Source organism: Arachis hypogaea, chromosome 12, assembly GCF_003086295.3.
Source record: "Arachis hypogaea cultivar Tifrunner chromosome 12, arahy.Tifrunner.gnm2.J5K5, whole genome shotgun sequence".
In the NCBI taxonomy this organism is placed as follows: domain Eukaryota; kingdom Viridiplantae; phylum Streptophyta; class Magnoliopsida; order Fabales; family Fabaceae; genus Arachis; species Arachis hypogaea.
In genome coordinates this window covers 8,595,983-8,617,258 of record NC_092047.1, presented here as the reverse complement: position 1 = coordinate 8,617,258, position 21,276 = coordinate 8,595,983, and the positions used below count along the sequence as shown (strand labels likewise).

The 21,276-nt window shown below is 29.5% G+C and overlaps 1 protein-coding gene across 1 annotated transcript; it reads right to left on the bottom strand.

Moving 5' to 3' along the window:
- Nucleotides 1-9,435: 9,435 nt before the first annotated feature.
- On the bottom strand, nt 9,436-12,592 carry LOC112726689 (subtilisin-like protease SBT1.5). The gene has a single exon (XM_025776179.3). It carries the CDS (start codon nt 12,144-12,146, stop codon nt 9,738-9,740), a length of 2,409 nt encoding a protein of 802 aa, XP_025631964.1. The 5' UTR covers nt 12,147-12,592; the 3' UTR covers nt 9,436-9,737.
- Nucleotides 12,593-21,276: the final 8,684 nt, after the last annotated feature.

Below are 21,276 nucleotides of genomic sequence, written 5' to 3'. Positions count from 1 at the left end.
AGAAACTCAAGTGCAATCGATTTTAATGTGAAATTGATAACTGAGAGTTATTAGATGATTTGATTGATTTGACTAAATTTTTATTTAACGGCTCTTAACTATCAACTTCACGTGAAGTCAACCGCACCTAAATTTTCACCCTATCTCAAATAGTAGCAGAATGCATGCCAAGGAATGAAGAAATTGATTTTTAACTAAAAATTTTAAGTTCGAATTCATTAAAATGGAAAGAAATATTGAAAATTGAAAAAAAAAAAATATTATATACTTCATCAACGTTTAGTTATTTTGGGATGGATTAGTCAAGTTTGTAATTATAATACCTAAATGCCAATAGTTAATTAAATAGAAAATGCTGAGTTACATTAATTTAAAATAATAAATAAATTAATATATAGCACATTCCGTCTTCATATAAATTAAAGGAGAGTGATTTTGTCACACCTAAACTTGATAAATTCACTGCCTTATGTATGTTTTTATTTTAAATTACCTTAGTTTTCATTTATTTTATTTTTCATAAAACCTCCCAACGAGGATAATTTAGATAATTTAAAAATAATATAGAATAAAAAAGCGTCATTATATAATGACAAAAGGCAATTGCTCATGAACCCTCCAAAAATAAAGGATAAATTATCATCTTTTCATGAATTATTGCATATTATATAATATAGGTTTATTTTGCACGCTTATATAACATACAAAGTAATAATACATTTAACCAATTTAACACATAATTAAAATTTAGACAAAAATGAAAACTTTGAAAGATGCACTAAATATATTCTATGATTGCACAAATATTTCTCAAAGTTTATGTTTCACAAAAATAGAAATGAAGCAATAAGTTAATTATCTATAGTTTAATTCAAATAAAATATATAAAAAAATATTTTGTGCATTAAATACATAAATAAGAAATAATAAGAAAGATTAATTTATCCTATAATACTAAAGAGTACCGAACAATTGCAATGACAAAATCACTTTCCTAACTTAAATCATTTTATTATTGACATAAACCGGATTTCATAAATATATAAATAATGGTGATGTTATACGTATAAGTATTTTTTTTTAACTAAGTCTAATTAAGTTGACACAAATTTAAAACATGTATTATTGTTTTTTTTCGTATTTTTTTAGCACAGAAATATTTATTAGAGACCATAAAAATTTATTGACACAACATATAAATTTTTACTTATAATACAGAATTTTTTACACATAGTAAAAATTTTAACATATAGCATAAAAATTTTTATACATAATATATAAATTTACCCATAGCACAAAATATTTTATGTTTTTTGTTTTTCACAGTATCTCCCAACTTGGCAGGTCAAGAACTAATCAATTGCAGTACTGAACTCTATTTAAGGGGTTTGTCACTGGCCAATAGGTTGCTGTATGTATAAGGCGGGATTCAAACTCTCGACACTTATTTAAGCGGACTAGTGAGTTAACCACTAGACCAATCCAATTTCATTATGTCAATGATGATAATAAAAAAGGATGAGGAGAAAAAGAAATCAAACAAGAGAAGTTGGTTGATGGTGTAGTTTTATTGTAGGAAAAGTTTAGGGAGTCAGTAATTTTGTTAAATTCTGGCCAGTATGTAACCAGCAAAGAAAAGTGAGCTATTAGATGAAATCTCACACCAATCTCACACCATTAAAACTATCATTGATGGCTATTTGATGGCTACAAATTATAAAAGTTACTGGTCCTGGCATTCCTCTTTATTGTATAAATAATTGTTGGAGTGGCTGGCCCACATAGCAAGCTGTCTCCCTTGTAAAGGCAGGAGAGAGGTAAAAGGGTGACCCATCTGGGCCGGGCTGGATTTTGAAGAATCGAACAAACCATGGCCCATGCCCACATCCACTTGCCATATATTTAGGCAATGTGTCGTGTGTGAAAAGCATAAGATAGGATCAGAAGGAAAATTGGGAAAGAAGATGCTAAATTCCAAACATTCATTTATTCATGTGCTGCTGGACTGACCTATATTGCCAACATTGAATTATTGCTCTAGAATTATTCACATAATTCCAAATATTCAAGTTACATGTGACCTAAGTTATCTAACCATGGGAAACAACCTAGAATTTGTTCATCATAAATTATCTTTTGGTTTTACTATCATCTTTAGAATTTTCCATGGGATAATTAAGATCCTATATAGGTTTTTCTTTTAAGAAAGGGGTTAATTGGTATATATATAGCTTTTTACTATCCTTCAATAATTCCAATTATTAAAATATATAATAATTCCACCTTTTTATTTCCCTTCAAAGGGAAATAAAACAAAGGGTGATAGAGGGAGTAGTGAAGTTTAAGTTTGTAGTTCAATTTTAATAACTTTACATAATGCAACATGACAAGAAAAATTGTCACTTCCTATGCGTTGATTTTATGATCTTTATGGTATCCCTAGCTAGTTGCTTGATGAAATAAATGTTTATTCATTAATGGCCTATGAAAATAAAAGGTTAACATATTTTGTCTTTTTTATTTCTTATTTTTTTATTTTTTCCAATTTCCAATAGGATTCATTATGTAAAGGAGAAGAAAGATATTCATCCACAAAGAGAAAACTAAAAAAAAAAAAAAAGACAGCAAAATATAAGTTAATCATACTCTCACTTAGGGCTGAGCACAGGTTGCGGGTATTCAATTGTCCGTCCAAATTCAAATCGAACCAATTAAATTGGTTCTAGAACTAATGGATAATCGGATTCAATCCAAACCAAACCAATAACTCTCTCTAGCAATTGGTTTGGATAACGATTTTGGGGTGTAGAATCCGAACCAACCCGTAGATCTGATTATATATTAATTAAATAAAAAAATAAAAATTTAAAAAATATATATGCCTTTTAATATGTTTGGATTTTAATATCTTTAGTGTTTAATATGTTTAGATTTTAATGTGTTTAGTTTTTAATATATTTGATGTTTAACATTTTTGAATTATTTCTATTAATGTTACATGTTTATTATACTTACAGAATTTTTAAGATAAAAATTTTATTTTTTTATTTTTTTTATGAATTTCTGTTGGGTACTCAATTACCTAAACCAAACCAATCCGTTTTTAATCAGTTTGGTTTGGTTCGGATACAAAATATATATATATATATATATATATATATATATATATATATATATATATATATATATATATATAAATCCAAACCAAATCGAACCAATTCTAATTCAATTGGTTCGGTTCTAATTTAACCTTAAATCCGAACCAACCCGAATCGTGCTCACCCCTACTCTCACCTAGCTACAAAAAAGTAAAAGCTTATTATTCCTATTAATTACATAATAATCGTCTCATTAGTAATCACCGGATCAAAAAATAATCGACAAAAACACATATATAATTTTCTTTTTATAGATTTTTTATTCCAACTAGGGCAAGTTGTTGAATGAGTTGGTGTAATTTTTTAACCCACTAATTATACCTCATAAAAGCTAAAGTTAGATTAATCTAATGAACGTTTCTTTCAACTCATTGATTCCCAATGTCACTAATATATTTTGATATAAACGGCATGCACTACCTCAAAATTAAATTAAGCAATTCATTATAGGTGTATGCGTGAAAACCTAAAAATATGACATTTCTAACTTTTTCAAGTAATGTTTGTATCGTTGTATATATACGTGTTTATAATAGCAAGATAGAAGCTAATGACCTTAATTTTGATCCTTTTGCGATTTTGATACCAAAATCCAATTTAATAAGCACATAGATGCCAAAAAGATTATGTGCACTTATTGACAAGGTGCATTAAAGAATTATTATTGTGCATCTTATGATCACCAGCTAGTAAATGTTCATGATCATGTCCAAGTTTAATTGAACTAAATTACTCATTGGTCATGAAAGTGATGATGATGATGAGTGATATTAACACAAGTGGCATTGGGATCTGAATTGGGCTTTGTTTAATTAGCAGGTAATGCTACTATGAAGAGTGAGGCTAGCCAGTTAGGTGAGGAGTGATGATTTTTTTTTATATAATGCAAAAAATATTAAAAAATAAAGATATTATGTGTAATACACATTTAATTTCTTCAAAAAATTAGTTACAATCTTCACTCTTTTACCTAATTTTGTTCACTCTTCATTAAAGAAATTTTCTTGTTTCACTGGTTAGTACGTTAATTATTTCATTAAGTACTTCCGATCCAGCCATTATCAATAATTCTTAATTCAAATTTGAGATTTTCAATTTTTGAACTACCAAATTGAGATGAAATGAAACCATAATGTTTATTTTTAATAATTAGAATTAGGAACCCAAATTATATTTTGTAGATAATCGTCTTCTTTTCATCAAAAAAACAAATCAATTGTTAATACACTTAATTGATAAAATTTTTTAATAATTATAATACTATTCTGACTAATTTTTATATTAATAAATTAGACTACAAATAGAATAAAATTTTAACAAATACATATTCAATTAATTTAAATTTATTAAGTAATTAATTTATTTGTTCCCTTAAATTAGTGTTGAGTATTCGAATTTCACTTTTTACATACAAAAATTTATAGACTGGAGCTCATTTATAACAAATTAGTTTTTAATGTGTGTTAGACTAAAGATAATATAAAAAATTTAATACAAAAAGAAAAGAAAAAACAGCTCTAGTACGTGTTGATGATGATCATGTCCAAGTTTAATTTACTCATTGGTCATGAAAGTGATAATAAGTGATATTAACACAAGTGGCATTGGGTTCCGAAATGGGTTTTGTTTTTTCACTATTTAATTAAAAGATCACATAAGCCCTATATACCTTATTAATATCTTAATTTCATCACAAAATAAAACAATGCCCTACGAAGTACTATAGCAACATGCATGAAGTTTCCATACCATATTATTCACTTGGAATGCACATTGCACACGATGCAATTTTTGTCAAAGAAATATCATCGATCTTCCAATAATTTCATCATTTGACGTAATGTGATATAAATGTTACATGTGTAACAAGATATCAAGTCGCCAAAGATCAATCGATCAATCACTTCAAGAATTCTAGTCATTTATTTAATTATATGACTTGAAAGGCTTTCTTACTAGGTGTTTGACATAATTTCAGAATGATGCGAAGGTTAGGAAAATATTAAATGATTGAAGATATAATTATTTATGTATTTTTTTATCAGTTTAAATTTTTAAGAGAAATAATTTTATGATATGATATTAAAATTTTTATAATAAAAAAATTTAAAATTTGATTTTTGTAGAACTCCAAAAAAAAATTCCGCATAAGACATAAAAAAAAAAAACTTATATAAAAATTCAAGTAAACTCAAAAGAAATTCTTACTTAAAGCGATACGTTAAATACATAACTATATCTTCTTCTATAAATTTAAATTTTTGGAAATAGCGATGTTATCATCACTGATTTTATTGTTAGACTAGTATTGAATATGTTGGTATTTTATGACCACTTGCAAGTTCAGTTCTATCCAATATATTGTTGATAAGGATGCTAGTTCTAGAAGGCAAGAGAATCATTCATAATTGAATCCCATCGTATCAGTAGAATAATCTAGGTTTTCTTAGGTTAGGTTTCATGTTGCATGCATACCAAGAAAAAAAAGGAACTAAAATAACGTAAGGACTAATCTTCCGAACCATTATAAAAAACTGGGTTAATTATGCATTAACATAATCAACAAAACTAAAAGTTCATACGGAAAACTAAGTATAGAAAAATTTTCTTCTCTTTTCGTGTTTGTCAACTATGGAACAATTTTTTTAAAGGGATGAAAAAAAATTCTAAGAATTGTGGGCTTGTAAAATTACTAAATAATATACCAACTTACCAAGGCAGTATCTTGGGCCAGTAAAGAGTCCACTTACATAATTTGCACATTTAATTTTGGGCTCTAGCATGTTGCTTGGAACTTGGACATGTTGGGCCAAGTGATTATATATTCACCAAGCTTCCTTCCCTTTTATTTATTTTGTAAAAATGTCCACAATTTTATTTAGGAAAAGTATATGGAACCAAAAATTTATCAGACAAAAATTAAACAAAATCACATTAATTTTAAATTTTTTAAATTCAAAATTTAAAAAATTTAAAATTGATTAAGTAACCTATAAAAACTTTATTCTTCTCTCTCATGTTAACCTATTCACCTCTAACAATCAGACACAGACTCCTCTCTCTCACCATCAAGCCCTCTCCTCCTTCACACCGCGACTCCTCTTCTATCACCGACATCTGACTCGTTGGATTCGCCACCGTCGACAAGAGCCACTTCTTTTTCATGAACCAGATGTGACGATGAACATCTCTTGCGTCGAGAAACAGGGGCGTAGAACTGGGTCAAATCAGTGCTGATTTCATCCTTCCTCGTAGAGAATCGGATTAATTTAATAAAAAAATCTGGGTTCGGATAGCCGCCTTCTTATTCTTCAAAGGAGATTGATCGATGAAGGAAAAAGCATAGGCACCGTTAAATAACACACTGATATTCTGGGGGAGCTTTTTCTTTTATGGATAAGGATGAAAAATATATTATTTTAGATCTAAAAATATATTATTTTGGAATATTAGGTGCTGTTTTGATGATTAAAGAGACTATAAATTACACATTTGATCTTAGTCAAAAGGAGTCTTTGAACAATTACAGAAATATAAAAAAAATATTTATTTAATATGGAAAAAAAACATCCTAATATTTAACAAAAGAAATATTCAGTTATATTTTAGCAAAAATAATTAAATATTTATAAAATTTAAAAAAAATTATGAAATGCTTAAAGAAATAGAGACATTCATATTTGTAATACAAAAAAATTCAAAAAAATATAAAAGAACATCTATTTAGTATGAAAAAGAAACATTCTTATACTTGGCAGAAAAAACATCTATGTATATTAACTCGTAGAGATTTTGAATTCACCCAAAGATATTTGGCTGATTTTTGGCTAATACCCTTTTGGTTCCCTAGCATTGCTCTTTTATTTATTTTAGTATAACCATGGAGATATATAGCTAGCTTAGAGAGTTCTTCTAGGGTTTCGCTTCTGTTTAGGGAGCCATATTTTCTGGTCGAAAAGGCGACAACTTTTCCGACTAGTAGGGTTGTGTTGTCTGAAAAGAATTGAAATCGCGAAATATAAGATTTGTACTTTTAGGATTGTTTTGTAATTTTTCAGGTTTTTTTTTTGGGATCATTGTGCATTTAGAGATACTCATGGGGTCTTTGTATTATATTGTTAAGTAAATATAGTCTCTGTATTGGTGTATACACAAGACAATATTCGAATCCCGACACTTATTTAAGCGGACTAATGAACTAACTACTAAACCAATCCAACTTGATTACTCTCTGACTCTCTCTGATCACATCTATATATGTGGTTTGGTTTCTATTTTCTCTAGATAGCCTCAATCACCAAAACTTTTATTTAAAGAAAAATAAGTAGTGTTAAAAGCTTATTACTTAAATTAAGCAAGCAATGGTAGCGGCTACACTTGAATTGTACAAAAAAGGAATCGGAGTTGGACAAATAATAAAAGGGTTGTGAAGGGCCATGCATGCACAATGCATATCCTGTTAATGGTTTTGTCTCTAGTGTTGTTAATAACATAAAAAAGCAAAAGAAACAACGCACCGTTTGTTTAGTGGGTGTGTCCACCAAATTTTGAGATACAATGACATACTCACACCCATATTTTATATTTGGTTTTTAAATACATAAAATAAGTAAAGATACAATAGTATACATTGATATATAAATACATAAAATTTGTGTAATGCTATTTTATTGAGACACTAAGACACAAAGGTTAAGACAAATTTTTCCACTTTTATCCTTAATAGTAGTGATTGTGATGATTTTTTTTTTTTGGAAGATAAGGATAATATTGATATTTGCAATTTATATTCTATCTTGTGCATAGTTACCAAACAAAATAAAAGTTGTCTCTTTATATATATGTTTTTAATATTTTGTGTATTTGTGTCTATGTCTTCACCCATACATAAACCAAACACAGCCCAAGGGAACCAAATGATACACACACGACAAGCTAAGAAATCTCATCCATATTTAGTTTCCTAAGAGAAATTTCATTCATCACAATCTCTTTAAATAAAACGTGACATTGCTTTGTGTCTTCCCCTATTTTCATTTATCTTAATTTTGTTGATTAATTTAGTTTGAAATTAACTTCCAATTCACTTGATCTACTCTGTTAAATTTAGTTGTTATTATTATTATTATTGTCAGATTGATAAGTTTTATGGACAATATTTTTATATGTCCAGAAGGGAAGAACAAAAGAAAAAGGAAACCTAATGATACACATTGAGACAAACAGATTAGGAACAAATATCTTTTTGAGGTTGTGAAGTAGCCGCATTTTATTTTCCAGCTAAGATGCTTCCTTTGAACGTTTAAATTAGTTAGCTTTCTGTCCGAGTCAACTTTCATCATTCACGTTCCCACATCATCCAATTGAATGCAGTATCTCTGTCTTGCTTTGCCAGTTTCAATTTTGACAAGTATCCATGAATTTAAAAACATGGTATCTTTCAGTTGGATACTCCTACAAAGACATTTTCATCTGAAAATGGTCCTGTAAACTCTCGTTCTATCAAATATATTCGGTCAAATATGTTAAATCATCTAACGATTTACAATATGTTAAATCATCTAACGATTTACAATACTATGCTCGCATAAAGACGTCTTTATGATTCATGAAAGAAGCCACCATCATTTCTAAATTCTACAATGCAAAGATGTGTACAATCTTTCTCAGATAAATACTCCATCAATTCAACACTGCTAATCTAAGAATTATAATTATAATATTGATTTGTATGTGCTGATACAGATCAAATATTGAAAGAATAACATTTTTTTAATATTTTACAATGATCAGTAATAGTCTAATACCGTTTTGTCTTTAGTTTAATTACCATTAATAATTCTGTGCTAAAATGGAACAGGCAACTATAGTTTAACCAAGATTCTGTGCTAAATAACTGATTTGTCTAAAACTATTAAATATCCACTATCCAAAACAGGTAATAACAACCGATATTTTGTATCAACTTCTATCTCCTCTATCATATACACCTTTCTAAGAATCTTATTTCAAGAATTTAGAATCCCTAAATTGTTATCCTTAAACCATATCTATGGACTCTATATCAGTAAACATGCAATAGATTTTCAAAATGTGTAGTCTATGAGATACATACAAATTAGTAAAGAAAACAACAGCAAAATGTTATTGATCTAAGCATAAAACATTTATCATATCTTCATGCATGGTGCGATCAAATGTTTGACCACAACAAAATAACAAAGATCAAAATGTATTCATACTCAAAAAAAAAAAAAAAAAAAAAAAAAGAAGCATCTTCTCAATATCCATGTTCTTAACACTGCATTTTATACAAGCAACATCCTTAATTTTACAACAGGGAAAATATAATTCAATACCTTTATGTCTTACTAATACCTCCATACCTTTTTTTTTCTTACTTTCTTACAATCAACCCTGCATCAGTTCTTAGGAATATAAAAACTAAAAACTTCAGAAAACCAAACATTTTCTCTATCATACATATATTTATATATATAGAGCTAGATTTTTATATAAAATCTCTCTAAGATGGGTAGAAGGCACAAAATTTCTACATACAAAAAAAAACCTCCAACACTAATAATCAAGAGGCTGTTGCATTGTCACAACCAAGGGACTTGTGACAGTGTGTTTGCCATCAGACCAAACTATGGAACCACTCTTTATACTTGAGCCTCCAGGAGAAAGCTTCACTGCTCTAGCTTGCACCCTAACAAGGAAGTTCAGCTTCTGACCCACCCTCCTGAAGGACAGGGTCTGAGGCTCCACTGTAACCTTCATCCCGACCGGTGGCTTAATGGTGACCTTGTAGACTGAGTTCGCCTCGCCAACATTGGTCACGGATCTAATGAAGTGCGTGGACATTTTCTTCTTGCCATATTGCTGGAAAACTGCTGACAGTGAAGGATAGTTCAAGTTCCCGGCATGTCCGGCTTTCTTCGCACTGCTGCAATCTGCTTTCTTCCTTGTGATCACTTGGATAGTGTCAGTGGTGTAATTTGAATTGCACAAGAAGTTCACATAATCAGAATCCGAAATGTCATAGACCAAACCAGGGTCAATGGCCTTCTCAGGATGAACATGGCCAGCACCATAATCAAACACTGAGGAAACATTCCCAGTGGACTCATCCAACATGGCATGACCCCTATTGTCCACAACATAAGCAGTGGTCATCAATGCAGACCTAATAGCAGCCGGACTCCAATCCGGATGCGCCGCTTTCAACAATGCTGCCAATCCAGAAACATGAGGACAAGCCATTGAGGTTCCAGAGAGTATATTAAACTCGGTTTTGCGCTTATCCGATGGGACGCCAGAGGGGCCAACCCTATCCGGCCACGCAGCAAGGATGTTCAACCCAGGGGCAATCACATCAGGCTTCAAAATCTCTGTTGATACGGGGTTAGGCCCTCTAGCTGAGAATGATGCCACCACAGGTGCTGGCCTAACACCAAGCCTAGTACCTTTGAATATAATCGTTGCAGTTGGTGGCGAAGTGTGATTGGACTTCGCCGCAGTCGCAATGTACCTCCTGATCTCATCGCCCCCTATCGCTCCAACGGCGGTAGCAGGGAGTACATGGCAATCAGCCACCAAGCCTTCACCATCAAATATCCCATTGGCCAAAATCATGCCAATTCCGCCGGATTTCTTCACAACATCACCCTTAGCAGCTCTAGAACTAATCCCTCTATCACAAACAACAATTTTCCCCTTCACTAACTTGGGATCCAAGGAACCTTCCAAACAAAGTGAAGCCGAATAACCATCACCACCACCGGTACTTCCACCGCCACTTAATTCGGATCCAGCATATACAACCGGGTACATCCGACCCGGAATTAAACCCGGACCACCATAAAGACTAGCACCAGCTATAACCCTACCATTTCCAAGCTTCACATGAGCGGGGAAATCCCGGTCAATTGTTCCGGCGCCAACAGTTGTCACCCAGGGGGCGACATTTGTGACGGTGAGGCCACCGGGACCACCGTTTCCGGCGGAAGCCGAGACAAAAACACCGGCTGATGCGGCGCCGTACGCTCCAATGGCAATGACATCGAGGTGGTACGGCACCACGACGCCACCGACGCTGAGCGACGCTACATCGACGCCGTCCGAGACGGCGGCGTCGAAGGCGGCGAGGATGTCGGAGTCATAGCATCCGCCGGTCCAGCACACCTTATAAACCGCGAGCCTGGCCTTCGGAGCCATGCCAGCGGCGACACCAGCTGCGTAACCGAGAGTCGAAGCTGGAGAAACGTACCTTCCGGCGGCGATTGACGCCGTGTGCGTGCCGTGGCCGTCTGAGTCCCTTGGCGACCGGTACTCCGATGTCTCGTTCATCTTCCCGTTGGTAGCCTCGTATCCGGCGGAAAAAAACCTTGCGCCGATGAGTTTCCGGTTGCATGAGGCGGCCGGAAAATCTTTTCCAGCAACACAGCGTCCTTTCCATTTGGCGGGAACGGGACCTAGGTCGCGGTCGTTGAAGCTCTGCCTCTCCGGCCAGATTCCGGTGTCGATAACTCCTATGACGAGATCAGAGCCGAAATCGGTGTCCCGGAGCAAGCCGGTCTTAGCGGCGGTTTGAAGGCCGAGAAAATGAGGAGAGCGCGTGGTGTGCACGTGACGAACTTGTTCAGGTATGAGTGCTGTCACGTGAGGGAGTGTCTGGAGCCTCTTTGCTTCTGAAGGTGAGAGCCTTGTTGAGAAGCCGTGGAAAACGGTGTCGTATGTGTGGAGAATGGGGTTATTGTTGTTAAGGGCGTGTTTGGATGTTGTTCCATTTGTAGTTTTGGTTGAGAGTAGTGAAGAGAGTGTGGATTGGTACCAGTGAGTGTGGGTTGTGAAAAGGGAAGGCTTCAGGTTGTGGTTGACTTGGACTATGAATGTTGTTCTCTTTTCTTCTTCAAAAGAAGAACAACAACACAGAAGTGTGGCAATGAAGATAGTAAGGAAGAGGAAAATGGGAGGGTTTGCCATTGTTAGGTGAAGTGAAGACTGAAGAGTGAAGAGTGAAGGGGACTTGGATATAAAGAGGAGTTAGATTTGTTTCTTAATGGAAGGGAAGGGAAGGTTATTGGGAGAAGACCCACATTACTAATCTATTATTACTTTACTTATTACTACTAAGCAGTAGCAGGAGGGTGAGGTGGAGTTTTGAGCATAGGGTATAGTGTCCTAGTGCATTTTAATAAATAAAGAGCCTTATGAAAGTTAATTTGTTAGTAATAAAAGAAGCTATTGTATAACTATTAATGGGAAAATGTTATATCTAGCACTTGTACATGACATAAAATACAAGAGAGAAAAAAGGGGGTGAAGGAAGGAATGCTGTGTGGATAGTGAGTTGGAATTTTGGTAGCTAAGAAATACATGAAGCAGTGATAGAGGATTTGAGAGTGGGCATGGTGTCTTGTTGTGGGTCTGCAATGTGCATGGAGGACAGACACTGTAGTGGACACAGCATGGCACCTGTCATGTCATAAAAAACTAAGGCCAACACAGAGAAAAATGTCCCATGGGAAAAGAAAACTACCACTGCCTGGCTACATCTAATTCTAACATATCCCCTATGCATGCATTATGTATAGAAAAAAAAAACATATATTTAGTAAAATGTGATTTTTTATTTTATATTCTTTAAGTAAGATAGAAGAAAAAATATATCAAAAAAATATTAAACGATAAAAAATTACATTAGAAAAAAAATTGAGAAGATATACTCTCCATGAATAATTTTAGTAAAAAATATTTATTTCTAATTTTTTTTGCTAAAAATATAATAATATATTTTATTATAAATAAATAAACTTTAATTAAGCTTTTATTTTTATAAGGTCTTAATTTTTTTATTTTGGTCTTTATATAATTTTTTTTCTAATTTTAGTTTAGGATTTGTTTAGGTGAGTTTTTAAGAATTTTTTTTTAAATTATTTTTTTTTAAAGATCTTATAAAAAAGTAAAAATAATTTTATGTTTGGATATTTCATATAAAAATATTTTTTTATTTATGTTTGGATATAACCATATAAAAGTACTTTTTTATTTATTTATTACGTAAAAAATATAAATTATAGCTTCTCAAAAAAATATTTTTTTATTTTTCTAATGCTTTTATTTTTATTATTAAAAATTTACTGAACATGCTAAAAAAATATTTTTTTATTAAAAAAAATCTTTTTTATCAACTTAATGGCATTCAAACAAATATTTAATAAAATTTTAAAAATTTATATTTTATTTTTTATTGTTAATTTGTCCTATATTAACGTGGCAACACTTGACCAATCAATATATATTTAACTTCCACAATAGTATTTAATAAAATAAATTAACAGTAGAAACTATAATAAGACTTTTAAAATTTTTACTAAACTAAAACTAAAAAGCAAATATTTATAAAAACAAAAAACAATTAAGTAAACTAATTTCATCTCATTAAAATTTTCATCTTTGTACGAATATTTTAAAAGACGATTTACTTTAATTTGCCAAAGTCCAAAAACATGGAAAAGATAAAAGGTGTTTGTTGTGGGCAAAAAATATTAAATTATTAATTACTGCCTCAGAGCTAAATAATAAACTAAGTCATTATGAAGGACCAACCCATCTGATTCTGTAGAACCTGTTTTAATAAATTTTTGTTTGGAAGGAAAAAATCAATGCCCCAATAAAAGTGTAGGCCCACAATTGGGTCCATGATGACGTCAGCTAACTCTAGCGGGTACCCACGGCCCACAACTCTGTCAGATGTCAAATTCGTTACCTTACACACAGGCTTACACTTTACTGAGTCCAAATTATATTGTTTTAAATAAATAATTTATTCAAGTCTCAACATTAAGTTATCTTAGGGTTAATTAACTATGGGAAAATTTTATTTCCTCTGTAGAATTTATTATTTTTCATATTTTTATGTGTGTATGCATACAAATTGAGTAGTTACTGAAGTCTGTAAAATCCAGTGCCTATTCCTACATATGGTAATGGACCCATGATGTATGATGTATCAAATAAAAAGAACACTAGGGCTACCAAAATATCCTAATGTACGTGTATTTGCAAGTTCTTGTGTTGATTTTGTTGTCCCATAAATAAATCATTCACTTATAAATAGCTACTCACATGGGCGTATTGGTTTATTTGAAATACAAGTTGATTATTACCTCGCTAATATTTAACCTTTTGCTATATGGTATGTGAAAAAACCAATGTAAATTAAAAACCTTGAGTAAAGATTTCTTTTAGGCAAAATTTAGAAAAAAAAATTATATATAAGGCACTAATCAAAATTATAATAGTTGAGCCTATGGTAGCTATCATTAAGATAGCCATGTTGATTACACAAATTTAACAAGTAGTTCTTAAAAAATTTACTAAAATTAAGATTAATTTTTTTTATATTCTTACAATTTTTTATTTTTTATATTAAAAAATATTATTTTAATTTTAGTAATATTTTTAAATATTATTAAAGTTGTATAATCATAATAATCACTATAATAATAGTCATCTTAACATACACCAATTATAACATTGGAAAAATTTTAAGTGTACCAGAAAATACCGATGTTCCAGTTGTTTTAACCGTTGATTTCAATTTATATATTTTTTATAATTCATATCGACGGTTAAAACAACTGGAACACCGGTATTCCCGTACACCTCAAACTCTTCCTATAACACTACTCCATAGTCTAGTATGCATAAAAATAATCATTGTTGTGACAAAATTTTCACCTACCCACCCACTTACATTATATGGAAAATTTACACACACACACACATATATATATATATATATATATACACACAGGAGCAATGTTATACGGCCAATAAATATTAATATTTTTAATTTGATCAATAATAATTTATACTTATTTATAAAAAAAAATTATACATAAAAAATATATATTTTATACATATATTTATTATAATTTATACACATAAATCAATACAGCTTAAATTTACACTTATATTTTAGAATTTAATCATTTATATACATAAATTAATAAATTTTATTTATTAAAAATAATTTAATCAAATAATAATAAAAAAATACTAAAAATTACTTACTCCCAAAAATTACTCTTTGTATATCCATCAATCAAGCTGTAGTTCCAAAGTAAGTAAGTAACAAAATCAATATAGAAGAGGTTAAAAAGAACATTAAGAAAAGAAAGATGAATTAGGTAAATCCCAATTTTAAAAAAAAAGGTAGAGCTTGGCAATTCGCATGCATTATGCATGGGGCCTGCTTAGGACGACATTGTAGCTCACCAAATGTCATCATTCAACGTTTTTGAAGTGAAACTAAGAAAAGGAGAGAGAGTGTGGGGTCTCACTTCATTTGTCTCCATGCCCGTCATAAGTGGGAAGAAAAATATTGACTAATTTTACTAACAAATTATTTAATTAAATTTTATTTATTTTAAAGTTTTTAAAAAATAACTATCATCAAATAGATTGGTTTTCTTTAGGGGAATTGAAGTAATTTGTTTTATAATATTTTTTTAAAAATTATTTATTAAATATGTATATTAAAATTTTGTAATAAAAACAATGAAAGGACTAACTTATTTATTTAGGAATAATTCTGAAGAATTTTTAGAATAATAAAAATTTATTAAGAACTAAAATTTCAATCTAAAATTGCTGAGAATTAATTTGAGTGTTTTACCCAAAAAAATATTTACCCATGTAAAAATTCCATGTAATAGATATTTAATCTCTTAAAAAATAAGTCTCAAAATTAACTGAAACCTGTTTCATGTAAATTTTGTAACTAAGACTGAATTGAACAATTAGTCAAATTTTTAATAATATAATATAAATATATGTGGCTGATTTTTTATTTATCATCTATTTATATTTTATTATTATAAGATAAAATAATTTATATTTATTCTAATATATCATATGATAAATAAAATAATAATAATACAGAATAAATACATCATTCTATTAAGAGTTATGTTACTTGTACACTAAAATAAGAGATTGCGGGTTCGAGTCTCCTATCTTTCCAAATTTTGCCAAGAAGCAATAGCTCAAATGGCATAGTCTCCCCATACTCAATTAAGAGGTTGCGGGTTCGAGTCTTCATATCTTTGGTAAAAAAAAAGAAAGAGTTATATTACATGTACACTAAAATAAGCCACCAAAGTCAACCACCAATATAAAATACATGCTGAAATATAAATACATATTAAAAATAAATTAAAATCATACATATATTTATACACAAATATATTAGTGACTGATTTTGGTGTACAAATAACATTTCTCTTCTATTAATGTTGATAAGACAAAAACTAATTGAATGTAAATAACATAATCATCATCTTTCTTGAATTGAGCTAGTTGATGGTGACCCCTCTTGGCTAGTTGTTGTTCCTCTTTAATCTATATATAAATCTTGATGATCTTAACTACAATCTTTGCCTTTGGTGGGTGGGTGGGGGTCCTTCAATAAAACAAGGTACTTTTTTTTTCTTACTCTCTATATTTTTCCCACCCCATGAATTTGAAACACTTGTAAAGTGGCAAATCCAAGTTCAATTTACTTTTGCCTATTAGAGTGAAAGGAAGAATTTGGAATAAGATATTATATCATTCTCTTTGCTGTAAAATGGTTAATCATGAATGGACAAAATAAAGGAAAAGGCCAAAATATGTTACTAGAGATAAGGGAGTGATCCATCTCTAATAACAAGAGAGAAAGAAAAAGATTTTAATTTTTAAATCTAAAGTGTGTAGAGTATAATTGCATTGGATGGAGGCCCCATAACAATGTCCAAGGATGGATGTAACTAAAGAGAAAAAAGAAAAAAAGAAAGGAAGAAAGGAAGAAAGAAATTGCTAAAAAGATACAAAAGATTGGTTGTTAAATTGGAGTAAACATGTGGAGTTTGCAATATTAGTGCAGGTGCAATTATTAGGAATCTTGTAACTATATGATGAATATAGATTATAGAACAAAAGTTATTTATATACCAAAAATAATTTATTATATATAAATATGTATTTAATATCTTATAAAACTTTTTTATTATACTAAACAAGTTTGATTATTATTAGTCTATTAAGAATTTGATTATTTTATTATGCTATATATATTTGAGTATTTCTTGTGGTTGATTATTTAGTTAAAAAATATGTCAATTAATACGTATAAATATATGATAACTAATTTTTTATGTATACGTAATTTTTTTTATAAAAAAATTAATGATTTTTATTGAAAATTTTAATATAGTAACTTTTAAAATTTTGAATATATTAATCATATATTAAGATCACAGTTTCCATCTTTGTTTCTTTCACAAAAACTTACTACTTTAAAAATTTTAATAGACGTCTTTTAAATATTTAATTGGATAAAACCTTGGGATCTTAAGGAGAAAACATTTTCCATTTAGCTCAAGGTATGTAGATTTTACACATATATATATCTCCAATATATGAAGCTTTAAATAATTAAAGTTTTGTAAACTCATATTTTTTCCATCATACAATTATTATCTTATTGCTAGTATGAAAAAATATTTTATTAAAACTTGAAATTGAATTGAAAGAGTTTTAGTTAATCAAAATTTCCTTGTTAACAATTATAAAAAAATATTTAATAAAAATAAGTTTTAAAACAATATACCAGCTATGAAAATCTCAAACTAAACTCACAATCATATTTCGTCTAAAACTTATTAAGATTTTTGTTAAATTTAATGACAATCTGATTAGATTGGAACACGATTTATAATTTACAATAAAAAATTGATCCTTCTTACATTTTCTGTATATTGTTTCTCTTCACTCTCATCACTCTCTTGTCTCTTCCTTCAATTATTGCCCTCTAATTTAGTACTAATTAATAATTTGTAATTACTCGTTCCAATCAACCCCCTATCCTCGAAATTGATCATAGCAAAAGTCATAGGCTCACAAAAAGGTGAGTTAGACACACAGACAAATATTTATGTCTAAACCAACTTTTTCTGTCGCATTCAAATTGTTTATATATGTTGATTCAATTTTATGTTTGTCTCAGGAATTAAAAACAATAATGTCCCACACATGACACGATTATACATAAGGCATACGTGTTTAACTTTATAGTTTATAGTTCCCTCATTATTTTTTATTCAAATTCAAAGGTGGACGTAATTATTAATAATTACTACTTCTTCAATCTACTTATTTATAACCATCTTTTTAGTGATGCTTTGATGGAAATATTTTCTGATTGATATATCAATCAGATTGAAATATGTTAATTGATCAATAATAAATTTTTAAATGAAAGAGAAAAGGATAAATAGATTTCTGACCTTTTATTTTGCGGATACTTTTGTCTCTGATCATTAAAAAATATTTTTAAGTCCCTGACTTTCACAAAACTTAGACGGATCAGTATTCAGTCCTTCCGTCCAAATGCATCCGTCAGGAACTGATCCGTCCAAATGCCTCCGTCAGGGACTAATTCGTCCAAGTTTTGTGAAGGTCAGAGACTTGAAAGTATTTTTCAATGGTTAGAGACGAAAATGTCCGCGAGACAAAAGGTCTATTTGTCCTTTTCTCTAAACGAAACTTAAATTTGCTGCGGATTAATTCTTGACTACCTGCTGTATTTAATTAAAAAAAATATAATATTGTTGTTGTGCAAAAAAAAAAAAAACAAATTTACAAAACATTTTTTTTTAAATTATACTCAAAGTATATTATGTTATTTTTATGTTGGATATGTAATTCTCTATCGATAATAGAATTGAAAATAGGTTTTAATTTGCTTGCTAACCAGTGCTATATATATATATATATATATATATATATATATATATATATATTTATCTAATATCATGAAAAAAAATTAACTGAAAAATGAAACTTATTGCTCACCAACAACCCTGACCGACACACTCAAAAGTCTATTTTGCGTATATATTTAAAAGCATATAAATCGTACAGAGTGTCGCATATTTATTTACAAAAATATTTAGTAACTAAAAAAAATTAATAAAAAATAATTAAAATATCTCTTATTTAATATTTATTAATTATTATAATTAATAAATATTAAATAAAGTAAATTTTGAATTTTTTTTGTTTTTCTAATATTACTTATTTATTTAAATGTTACTACATATACATGTCTTGACCTTTTTCTTTTCTAATATTTAATTTTGGTCAGCATATCTCTGCCTTTTGAAAACACACCAGCTAAGGTTGAATGGTAAGAGGATCTGACGACTTTAATACAACAAAGAAACCAATCAATTGTGATTGAAAGGCAGGTAGTATTGATGGATTAATATGGGCCACAATCACATTAAAGAGGAGTCAACAACATATATGATATATTAAGGGCCATCTTTAATTATTTTAAAATTAATTCACCCATGTTAGAACCTTCTTCAATCACTTGCATTTTGATTTTGTTAATTGTTGGTATTATTTATTTATTTATTATCAATCTCAATTTGACCCATCTTTACCAAAAGATATTCTAATTTATTTATAACTTGGTTTAATAAACTTTTTTAAAGAGATGTTTATTCTTTTTAAAAGCGCATCTCATTTTATGTTTGATAAATAAAAAGCTTATATATTTATACTTGCAATTTTTAAAAATACTGATCTTTTTAAAAAATATTTAAAGAGAAATTTTTTAAAATTGTCTTGTACTTATCAAAATTAAAAAATTGAATATAATTTCGTACATTAATTAATATTAAAATTTAATTCTTATATTAATGTCTATTATAATATTTTTAAAATTTAAAAATTATTTTATTAAATGTACTTATTGTATATACTTATTAAAAACTGTTTTTAATTTAATTTATCAAACTCAGATAATACTATAATTTTAAAAAAAATTAACTTTTAAAAATTAATTTTTATAAACTAATTTTAAAAAATAAAAATTTTTACCAAACTAAATCTTAACCTCTTGTTATCCTTGAATTAGAGAAAATCAGAAGAGTCTCAATAACCAATCTAAGTAATATAAGCTCAATTTTACAAAACAACAAACGACCTAATTATTTAAGTCATTCTTATTATAGGCGCCATTCTAAAGTGGTAAGGATACCTGGGAATTTAATTTAAACAAAGTTGTAATTTTTTTTTTTGGTAATTAACAAAGTTATAATTTTAATAAAATTTAACTCACATGTGTTCTAAAAATATAAATTAAGATTACCGATAAAAAAAAGTTATTATAAAAAATTGTTCTGCGTGTATATAGATCGGGTGGTTACCATTTTTTTTTTTCTTTTGGTCCTTTTCAAGCGAAGATAGACTTTTATTTCATTGATAAAAATAAGAGAGGGTTGGTCCACATTCGGACTACACAGAGAGGTAAAAAAAAGAGATCATTTTGATAAAGATTCTAAAAATATCTTTTTTTTAATGTTTATATGTGATGATATTATTGGACATTTTTATTAAATTGGTTAATAATTTATTTTTTAATAAATCAGAACAAAATCGATTTATTATAACAACAATAATAAATCGAATCATGTTTAAATTTTTTGATAAAAAGACAAACAGAAAAACTCTGCATACAAGCTATTAGGGTTTGTATGTTTTACAAGTTCATTAAGGAATAAACCCAAAAAATACGCTGCTACACATACGTCCAATACACGCGCTATATAAGATCCCGCGTATATATAACTACCAAATTTAAAAGATTTCTTTCCTTCTTCGTTCTCCTTATTTTCAGATTTGCTCGTTCTTCTTCTCGCGCGTCTTCCCTCCTTCTTCTCGATCGTTCTTTTCCCCTCCTTTCTCACTGGTATGTTTTTCGTGATTTACGTTAGTTCCTCTCTTTGCAACTCCAGCTTCGTTTTCTATTTGATTTGTTGTTTTCTGAAATCAAACTTTGAACTCGTTTTGAAGATTATGGATGATTTAACCTCAGATTGTCAGCTGAATCAGGGCGAAGTGGATTATGAATTTGAATCTAACGAAGTTCCTGAGGTTTGATTTACATATGATTACTCTGAATTTTGTTACAGTCATTTGAATAGCATTGTGTGGCTGAATAATTCGTGAACATTGACTGTGAAACTAACACGTTAACATGAATCTGTGGATTGAA